The 10,151-nt window shown below is 49.1% G+C and overlaps 1 protein-coding gene across 1 annotated transcript in view; it reads left to right on the forward strand.

Moving 5' to 3' along the window:
* The window catches only part of UNC5D (unc-5 netrin receptor D), a gene marked incomplete at its 5' end in the record, with an annotated part of 42,552 nt that overhangs the window by 6,855 nt on the left and 25,546 nt on the right, over positions 1–10,151 (forward strand). Inside the window, 3 exons of the mRNA XM_057386646.1 lie at positions 250–404; positions 640–743; positions 9,911–10,091. Of these exons, the coding sequence (XP_057242629.1) occupies positions 250–404; positions 640–743; positions 9,911–10,091 (440 nt within the window). The remainder of the gene's footprint in view (positions 1–249; positions 405–639; positions 744–9,910; positions 10,092–10,151) is intronic.

Consider the following 10,151-nt stretch of genomic DNA (forward strand, 5'->3'; position numbering starts at 1 on the left):
CTCAGGGCTCCATGACTGCTCATCCTACACCATTTAATTTGGGGCAACTCATGGCACTCAGGGATCTGTTCACCCTACAGCATTTAATTTTGGGGGAATTCATGGMGYTCAGGGATCTGCTCATCCTACACCATTTAATTAGCAGCACCGCCTTATTGAGCAATAACTAATTAAGGCTGTGCCCTGATTGGAATCGGCCCCATCGATGGGATGGCCGGGATGGGTTCCCTGCCCTCCCTAACCCTAAATCCCCTCCCCAGGGCTGAAGGTGCGCGAGGTTTCCATCAACGTCTCGAGGCAGCAGGTGGAGGATTTCCACGGCCCCGAGGATTATTGGTGCCAGTGCGTGGCCTGGAGCCACCTGGGCACCTCCAAGAGCAGGAAGGCGTCGGTGCGCATCGCCTGTGAGTAAATCCCGCTGTTCTTGGGGTGTTTGGGGGAAAGGAGGGGTTTGGGGTTATGGGAACCGGTGTGGGGTGGCGCCGCTGTTCCCGGGAGCCTGTCTCATTGGYTGTTTTCAGTTGATAAATTTTATAAAAAAGTATATTAAAAATATTTTATATTTTTTATAATGAGGATTGTGATGAATTATCGGGTCAGAAATGAGGATTGTAACGAACTCCCCATCCCACCCCGCAGATTTGCGGAAGAATTTCGAGCAAGACCCCCAAGGCAAGGAGGTTCCCATCGAGGGGATGATCGTCCTGCACTGCCGACCCCCCGAGGGCGTCCCTGCGGCCGAGGTGAGCTCTGGGACTTAATTTGGGATGGGCACGGGGTGAACTTTGGGATTTTGGGACTTTGGGATGGACACGGAAAGCTTTGGGATGGGRAAACCAAAGGGCTCAGCTCCCTGCYGTGCTGGAGYTGTTGRYCCCATCACTCTTCTCCCCCAGAATGCTCCAAGCATCCTTYTTTTCCTTCCCAAAGTTTCCAAAAGCATGGATTTTTACCCAAATTCTGGACTGAGAAATCCYGATTTTCTGACACTTTCCAAGCCCTGTGCTCCCAAACTGAAAGCAGATCGTTACTCATTTTCCCAGGAATTACTTTCCTCCTCGAAAAATACARCAGAGAAAGAGGCGAATCTAAAAATATTGTGATAAACGGTTGCTGGGGAGAGAAAATCTGCTGCAAGTAATAATTTGGTGGGGTTTGGCTCAGCTTTAAGCCAATTTTTTTGTGGTGAAAGCTGGATTTTAACAGGAAAAATGGGGATGGTTAAAAACAGCAATAACCCAGGCTGCTCTGGGGGAAAGGGTTTGACGGGGTTGTGTTTGAAAATCTGCTGCAGAGGATTTAAAAAATTCAAGGAAATTCTGCAATTTCATCCTGCAGGTCCCCCCAGCACCTCCCGGGCTCACCGGGATTGCTCAGGATTTGGGTTTTGCCCCTTTTCCCCACCGTGGCTGGGGTTGGTGATAAATGAGGGAAGGAAAGGAGTGAGGGGGAAATGAACTCCAGAGAAATGTGTGAAAAATCAGTGAAAATCGGTGAAAAATCAGTGAAAATCAGTTAAAATAAGCAAAAATCAGTGAAAATCAGTGGAAATCAGTGAAAATCAGTGAAAATCAGTGAAAGAGAGGGGATGAGCAGGTGTTCCTGGGGATAAAGGGGAGAAAAGCAGCAAGAGGAGGTCCAGAGACACCACCAGTGAGGCACAAGCGCCAAAGGAGAGGAAAACGGGTCAGGAAGGGGCTCGGTGAGGGGCTGAATTTGTGGCCAGGTTTCTGAATTTGTGGCGAGGTTTCTGAATTTGTGGTGAGGTTTCTGAATTTGTGGCGAGGTTTCTGGATTTGTGACAAGGTTTCTGAATTTGTGGCGAGGTTTCTGAATTTGTGGCGAGGTTTCTGGGGTGCCTCTCTCTGTCATTCCAATTCCTGCTCCCGCCTTTTCCTCATTTCCCCTCATTATCAGGAAAATGGATGTTCAATTCCAGAGAATTTCCAGGAATGTTGGATTTGTGTTCTGGAGAACGGATCTGTTTTGTGGACAAAACAAACTTCCTGAGGTGTGACTGCCGAACCTCCTCTGTCTGTTTGAATTTTGCCGGGAATTTTGGATTCTTTGGAGTGGCAGCTTTACATTCCCCAATTAAACAGGGAGTTTTTCTTTTGTGGAGTTCAGGAATTATGTCCAAACCTGACATTTTAATGGTTTTCCCCATTCCGAACCGGCGCAGCTCTCAAYGAGCGCTGATTTAGTGCTGTTGACAGTAAATTGTTATTGCTGCTAATAAAGCTGGCAAATCTCACCAGGTCGCATTTGCTCAGGCCAATAAAACCCCAATCCCATAAAGGCTCGGGCTAATTCCGGGCTCATCAAGGTGAGGATCTGCTGGAAACAATCCCGTGGCTTCAGAACAGGGTTAAAGCAGCCAGAGCAGCCCTGGCTGGGACTAGGGGGATAAGCCCGGCTTTATTTCAGGGTAGAGAACAGCCTGGATGGTTTAATCATGGCTGGGGAAGGACTGAGCTGCCTTGGGATGGGTTTGTGGGTGCGGGAGGTGTCAAACCCCAACGTGTCCTTTGGGATGARGATTGGGGACAGAGTGGTTTTTTTGGGGTTTTTTTTTTTGCTTGTTTTTGGGTTTGGGTTTCTTTAGCAGTGAAAGGGCAGCTGCCTTGCTAAACGATTACTGATCRTTTCCCGTTACCGAACTGCTCCTGTCGAGTGCTCTGCAGAGGTTTGTGYGACGCTCTAAAATATCTTTATCCCATAATATATGCATATATTTAAGATTTAAACGTGCTGCATCCGGCGCCGCTTTTTCAAACGTTTAACACAGATCCTGACGTTTTAATGGAGTGCCGTAGATGTTCCCAGGAATATCTGCCTGACTTCCCGGGGTTTATTTACCGCCGGGGCTTTTAATGGAAATGTAAAACCATTTCTCTTCCGGGCAGCGCCGCGAGCGCGTCAACGGAACGTGAAACCCACATAAAACTGGAAAAGTGCGGGGGTGCTGAAAGTGGCAAGAGGGTGTTTTACACGGGTTTGGGTGTTTATGGGGCTGAAATGGGCTGGGCTGGGATAATGGGGATGAAGGATATTGGGGATGAAGGATAATGGGGATGAAGGGTAATGGGGCTGAGAATAATGGGAATGAAGGATAATGGGGCTGAAGGACAACGGGGATGAAGGATAACGGCGAGGATAAAGGGGCCGAGGATAATAGGGCTGAAGGATATTGGGGCTGCAGTGGATAATGGGGCTACAGGGTAATGGGGCTGAAGGATTATGGGGTTGCCGGATAATGGGGCTGAAGGATAATGGGGATGAAGGATAATGGGGATGAAGGACAATGGGGCTGAAGGAGAATGGGGCTGAAGAAGAATAGGGCTGAAGGATTATGGGGCTGAGGGAAAATGGGGCTGAAGGATAATGGGGCTGAAGGACAAGTGGGATGAAGGATAATGGGGCTGAAGGAGAATGGGATTTTGGGATAACAGGGCTAAAGGAGAACAGGGCTGAGGATAATGGGGCTGAAGGATAATGGGGCTGAAGGATAATGGGGATGAAGGAGAATGGGGCTGAAGAAGAATAGGGCTGAAGGATTATGGGGCTGCGGGATAATGGGGCTACAGGGTAATGGGGCCAAAGGATAATGGGGCTGAAGGATATTGGGGCTGCAGGATAATGGGCTGAAGAATAATGGGGCTGAAGGATAATGGAGCTGAAGGAGAATTGGGCCACAGAATATTGGGGCTGAAAGATAATGGGGCTGAAGGATAACGGAGCTGAAGGACAATGGGGTTTCGGGATAACAGGGCTGAAGGAGAACAGGGCTGAGGATAACGGAGCTGAAGGATAATGGGACCAAAGGTTAATGGGGCTGAAGGCTGAAGGATAACGGAGCTGAAGGATAATGGGGCTGAAGGAGAATGGAGTTACAGGGTAATGGGGCTGAAGGATAATGGGACTGCAGTGGAAAAATCAGGCGAGGTTCAGAGCCYGCCATGGATCCCGCTGCGATTTCCAGCCCTGCCCTCCCATCCCTGGGTTTACCCCACGGCCACCCCAGCACCCTGCGAGGCTCTGAACCCTTCCCTGTCCTGCCACTGCTCTGTCCAACCCCTCAGATGTGTCACTCRAGTGTCACCTGCCCCCATTACCCCACTCAGTGGCACTTTCAGCCCCGTTCCCATCCCCTCAGCAYCTCCAGGCTCCTCTGCTGCTGATTTTGTCCATTTTGCAGCCATTGGGAGTTTCAATCCCTGCACAAATCCCCTTTATTGGCCAAATCAGGGGCTGCGCTGCCTTTGGGGCAGTCAGGGGGGAGATGTGGGCGATGTTTTCTTCCAGCAGAAAAAAATGTTTGTTTTCCTTGCGAGATTTGGCTGGTGGTGAATAAATCAATACAGCCAGGAGGTAGCGRGGTCATGAAACAGAAACGCTGGAGCGAAGCACTTCTGAATTAGATTGCTAAACTGAAAAGCAAAAAGGAAGGGAGATAACTTTGTAGTTCCCCTGAATAGATAATTCCTTTTCATGCAGACATGTGCTCTGGGGCTGCTCTGGGTTTGATGTGCTGCTCTGCAGCGCTGTCTGTTTTTTTTTTTTTTTCTGGCCCTGTTTTCAGAAATGTTTTTTTTTTCATTTGGAATGCTCGAACATGAAAGGATGAGTTACGAGACGTTATCGCCGTGTTTGTGATTGGGGGGATGGGTGTGCGAGGAAATCCTGAGGGGATTTGGGGAGTTTTTGGGGATGGAGGTGGTGCTGAGGCCCCAGCAGAGGCTCTGTGAGGGCTGTGACACTGAAATGTTTGAATGKTCTGGGGGATGTTCCACCTCTGGGGACAGCGATCAACACCTTTTTAACGGTATTCCGTTTTAATTTAATCCAAAGAGACAGCAGGACTCCGTGGATCTGGCGCCTGTTGCATTCAGCATTCAGCGACACGACAAATATCACACATTTGTTAACTCACAGCTGCATTTCTGTGGATTTTGGGCTGAAATTCTGTTTCCATTGTGCACAATGAGACGATTCTTTCACAATTTTGAGGGGTGCTCAGCGATCTTTGGGGTCCTTTCCATCCCAGGCYRTTCTGTGGCTCCTGTAGGATCTCACAGTTTCGTTCTCGCGTTTGTCACATCTGACAGCTGCTGAAAAAAAGGAGCAGCACCAGGTAATAATGATCCCCAGCCCCGTGAGAACAGTGAAATTACAGCCTTGCAAGGCTTTGGTTTCAATTATTGCAGGCTTCCYGGGATGATTTTCTTATCTCAAAGCATTTCCCATAAAAATGTGATCCTGCCTATCCACGTTAGCAAAGCCCTGCAAACATCAGCACCACCAGCTTTATCTAAAAAGGGCTTTTTTTTTTTGGTTTTTTTTCGGTGTCAGCAGCGCTTTAATTACTGTCCAAATGTCAGAGAATAAGGAAAACCTCACTGCTGGGGCTCCAGGAGCTCCCTCCCTCAGCCTGGGGCTGTCCCTGACCCTGTGCTGAGATCCCAGGGTGAATTAGGATGGTGGATTAGGATGGTGAATTAGGATGAGATCCATGGATCACGCAGCAGTCAGGAAATTCAGGAGTTGTTCAGGAAAACAAAAGCTGGGGCTCAGTGCTCGCCTGTGCCGCTGAGCTCTGGAGCCCAGGGAGGAGGATTGGAGTTGATCAGTAATTCCTGCTCCACATAAAACAATTGGGGCCAGGCCTTGGGGTGTGCTCTGCCCATCCCATCCCATCCCATCCCATCCCATCCCATCCCATCCCATCCCATCCCATCCCATCCCATCCCATCCCATCCCATCCCATCCCATCCCATCCCATCCCATCCCTTGGGGTTATTAATCCCAATTTTTTTCCCTCTGTGTGTGTGGAGATAACAAACACCACCCCAGTTCATGGAAAACACTTCTTCCCCCAAAAATAGGAATGAAGTGAAGCTGTTTGGGATCTGCTGATGTCTTCACCAGGCAGACAAGGTACCATTAACAGGAGCATTTTTAGCAGTGGCTCTTTCTACCAGGGATCCAAAATAGCCCGTCTGAGTCAGCTCCTTGCCCACCTCTACCACTATAAATTGATGCACACGTCCAGGCTGTCACCTCTCCCATTCTCCTGATTCAAAACCCTATTTTAATTCCATTTTAATTCCATTTTAATTCCATTTTAATTCCATTTTAATTCCATTTTAATTCCATTTTGGCTCTCCCCCTCCCATGCTGTTCCCTCCTCTGGGAGTCCCATCAATGTTCGGTTGGGATTTCAGAGCTCAGAGCGGGGTCTGTGGTGGGCACAGGTGAGGATTTTCTCCCTGCAAAGGGAAATAAAACCACAGAAAATGTGTGTGAGCAGCCCTGGAGCGCTCAGCTGATCCCTCGTGCATCCCCTGAAAGCAGCGTTTCCCCCGAGGTTCCCTGCCAGGCTGATTGATGTGCTACCCTCGTGGAATGAGATTTTAAATCCAATGGAACGAAGGAAAAAGATGCTCAGCAGCCCCGTGCGCCAGGGCTGTGATTAAACAATCCCGTAAAAATCGCGGCAGGTAGAGCCCATTGAATTTCAGGGCAAAACCCAGATTTATTTCTACAAACCTTTGATAGCAGCTTTGAAGCCTGGCTCAGGATGATCAGACTGATCCCTAAAAGGAAAAGGATTCATTTCCACCTGAGCAGTGGTTTGAGCTGCAGCGCTGGCACAGAGAGGGAGTTAAACACTGAAGGGTTTGGGGTTTGCTCTTCAGACCCCACAGCTCAGACCCCACAGCTCAGACCCCACAGCTCAGACCCCACACTCATTCCAGACCAGAGACCTCACAGGTTCTCTGCTGCCTTCATTCCCTGTTGCTGTTGGTTATTCAGTAGATAAAAAATAATATATATATATATATATATAAAGTATTTTTTTTTTATTTTGAGGTAAGTTTTTTAAAATTTATTTTAGTAATTAGTGTATACATTTGTGCTTAGTATAYATTGKTTAAGAGATAGTTGTTTAATTATTTATAAGTATRTGATCGGTGAGTTTGTAAGGGTTATAGTATTAGTAATGTTTATAATTGTAAGTTACTTGTGTTATTAATTTTATATATTTTAATTTTTTTTTTTTAAGGTAGTTAAGGATGTGGTATCTTTCTCCTGTTCAGGCTGTTAACACTCCCCTACAGCTCCCCGCTTGCTCTGTGTATTTTTGTGCAGGGAGTTTCCCAAGGTTCTGTCCCCACCAGTGACAAACAACTTTTGTCATCACGACTCCTTTAAATGTATTTTTATCCCATTTTATCCCATTTTATCCCATTTTATCGCATGAAMCYRCCCTKGGTGGGTTTTSCAYCTTGGYGTTGGATAAACCCGGTTTGATCAGGGCAGGGATGAGGGGAGCACTGCCGTGGCAGTGCCATCCTCCCCGACAAATCAGGGTTTGGTGTCACGTCCCAGCACTTTGGTGTTTATGTTCCGTCTGTTTAATGTTCTCCCTTCGCTGGGATCATCACTCTTGGAAATGCTCTGCTCTAATGTAAATGTTTCAACGTTTTCTGTTCGCCAAAGCCCGCAGTGCCATACTCAGCAAACGCAGCAGGGCGTGCTCCTGCTTTTTCTGGGGCACCCCCGAGGGTGAGGGAGACAAAAACGGGGACCTGGAACCCCTCTCAGCACCCCAAAAACCCCCTGACCCGAGGAGAATCAAAATTTATAAACACACTTGTGAAGTAATGGACTGTGGGCACGCTGGCCGTGTTTGTCATTTCTCTGCCCATTTCGCTGCGCATAAAGTGGGTTCACCATCGAATTCCTGTCACTTGATTTATGCTCCTGCGGCTGCTCCATAATTTAAATTGAATTCCTAATTTCTTTGCTGAAACCCCCTCGGATAATTAGTATTAAGGTTAACTGCAGAAGGGGAAGTGAGCAGTGAATGGATTGGTTGGGTTTTGTGTGGCTTAGAGTGCAGGAAAAGGGAATAACGCTCCGAGGGACACTGCTCAGGGAGGGTTTGGTGTGGCAGGAACCCAGAGAGAGGGACAATTGTCCAGGGAAGAGTGTGGTGTGGCTGGAATGCACCCTGAGGAAAATTGTCCGGGGAGGGTTTGGTAGGGTTGGAACCCACCATGAGGAAAATAGTCCAGGGAAGGGTTTGGTGTGACTGGAGCCCACTCTGAGGTTTGACATGGCTGGAACCCACCATGAGGAAAATCGTCCAGGGAAGGGTTTGGTAGGGTTGGAACCCAGACAGAGGGACAATTGTCCAGGGAAGAGTTTGGCGTGGATGGAACCCACCATGAGGAAAAGCTTCTGGGGAAGAGTTTGGCAGGGCTGGAGCCCACTCTGAGGTTTGACATGGCTGGAACCCACCATGAGGAAAATTGTCTAGGGAAGAGTTTGGCATGGCTGGAACCCACTCTGGGGTTTGGCACGGCTGGAACCCAGACAGGGGACATTGTACAGGGAAGGATTTGGCGGGGCTGGAACCCACTCTGGAGTTTGACATGGCTGGAACCGACCATGAGGAAAATTGTCCAGGGAAGAGTTTGGTAGGGTTGGAACCCACCATGAGGAACATCGTACAGGGAAGGATTTGGCGTGGTCAAAACTCATTCTGGGGTTTGTCACGGCTGGATTTAACACAACTGCTCAGTCCCTGTTCCCAAACTGTGCCCAGGCTCCTGCGGGCACAGGGGAGSTGTCCCTTGGCCGGGAGGGAGCGTTGGGTGCAGGAGAACAGAGCGATGGCCGAGGGAGCACAGAGCTGAAACCTCTCTCCCATTTCAGTCTCACACTCAGGTTACTCCTCTTTGCCCAAAAGTGTCAAATAAGGATTTCACTCCACGGTCACCGTGCGGGGTGAGGTGCCCCAGACCCAGAGACTTTTCTGGGTGAGCCCCCAGCCCTTGACTGGGACTGGATCCATCCATGAGCTGTGGCGGAGGGGAACCTTCTGTCTGGCACCAGACGTAATTGGCTCTGATGGTCAGCGCTCGCAGATTTGTTTAGGAACTGGAAAATGTACAAATTGCAGCCCATCTGCGCAGAGCTGAGCGCTAATGAATGCCTGCAGCTACCGCAGCCATCAGCTCATTACCAACAACTTCCAAGCCCTTCCACAAGTTGCTAAACAAGGTTATTTATCTGAGTGGAGTGAGTGGAGAAAGGTGTTTGACTGCAGGGCAYGGCCAGAGCTCCTCCAGGGCTGGGAGAGCTGTTAAAAACCCCTCATTTTTTGGTGTTTTCACAGAACCCGTTGGTTTTATTTCTGTTTTGAATTTTGCGCTCTGGGAGCCGCAGCGTGCCGTGCCTTGGTTATTTTTCTATTTTTCGGGGAGAACGGTGCCATGTGGGTGATTCCTGGGTGCACTCGGGGGTGTGGGTGCTGAGCTGGAGGAGATAGATTGGGACACATCTCACCCAGCATTTCAGGGTTTATGGACCGTGGCACAAACACGAACGGCTCTGCTCTCGGGGTGTTTGTGTCATCCCCGGGAATCTGCTGCCATGACTTGGCTCTTCTGCTGTCAGGCAATCCCATCTCCCTGTTTCTTCTCAAAAAAAAGTGGAATTAAAAATGCTCGTTGTGTGTCACCCCAACCTGTTTTACAGAACTGGTGCTTGTTCAAGGGTTTGAACACAGAAATATCTATGGTGCTTGTTCAAGAGTTTGAATGTAGAAATACCTATGGTGCTTGTTCAAGAGTTTGACTGTAGAAATATCTATGGTGCTTGTTCAAGGATTTCAACATAGAAATATTTATGGTGCTTGTTCAAGGGTTTGAACACAGAAATATCTATCTTTTTCCATATCTACCCATGGTGCAATATAGAAAAACATCTCTTATTCTCTCTCGGCTGAGATTTTATCCCAGTTCCTCGAGGAAATGCCAGCCTTTCCCAGCTCCCAGCCCRAGGTTATCCCCACCCCAATAACACCCTCGGGGCTTTGCTGTGCTCCTCCCCTGCGCAGGTGGAGTGGCTGAAGAACGAGGAGCCCATCGACTCCAACCTGGAYGAGAACATCGACACCAGGGCCGACCACAACCTCATCATCCGCCAGGCGCGCCTGTCCGACTCGGGCAACTACACCTGCATGGCCGCCAACATCGTGGCCAAGAGGAGGAGCCTGTCGGCCACCGTGGTGGTCTATGGTCAGTGGCCGGAGGGCTCTGGGGGGCACAGTGCCCACGTCACTGCCCTGCTCTGGTCTG

Source organism: Malurus melanocephalus, unplaced genomic scaffold (assembly GCF_030028575.1).
Source record: "Malurus melanocephalus ecotype Western Australia unplaced genomic scaffold, MMel_1.1 scaffold_1023, whole genome shotgun sequence".
Taxonomy (NCBI): Eukaryota; Metazoa; Chordata; class Aves; order Passeriformes; family Maluridae; genus Malurus; species Malurus melanocephalus.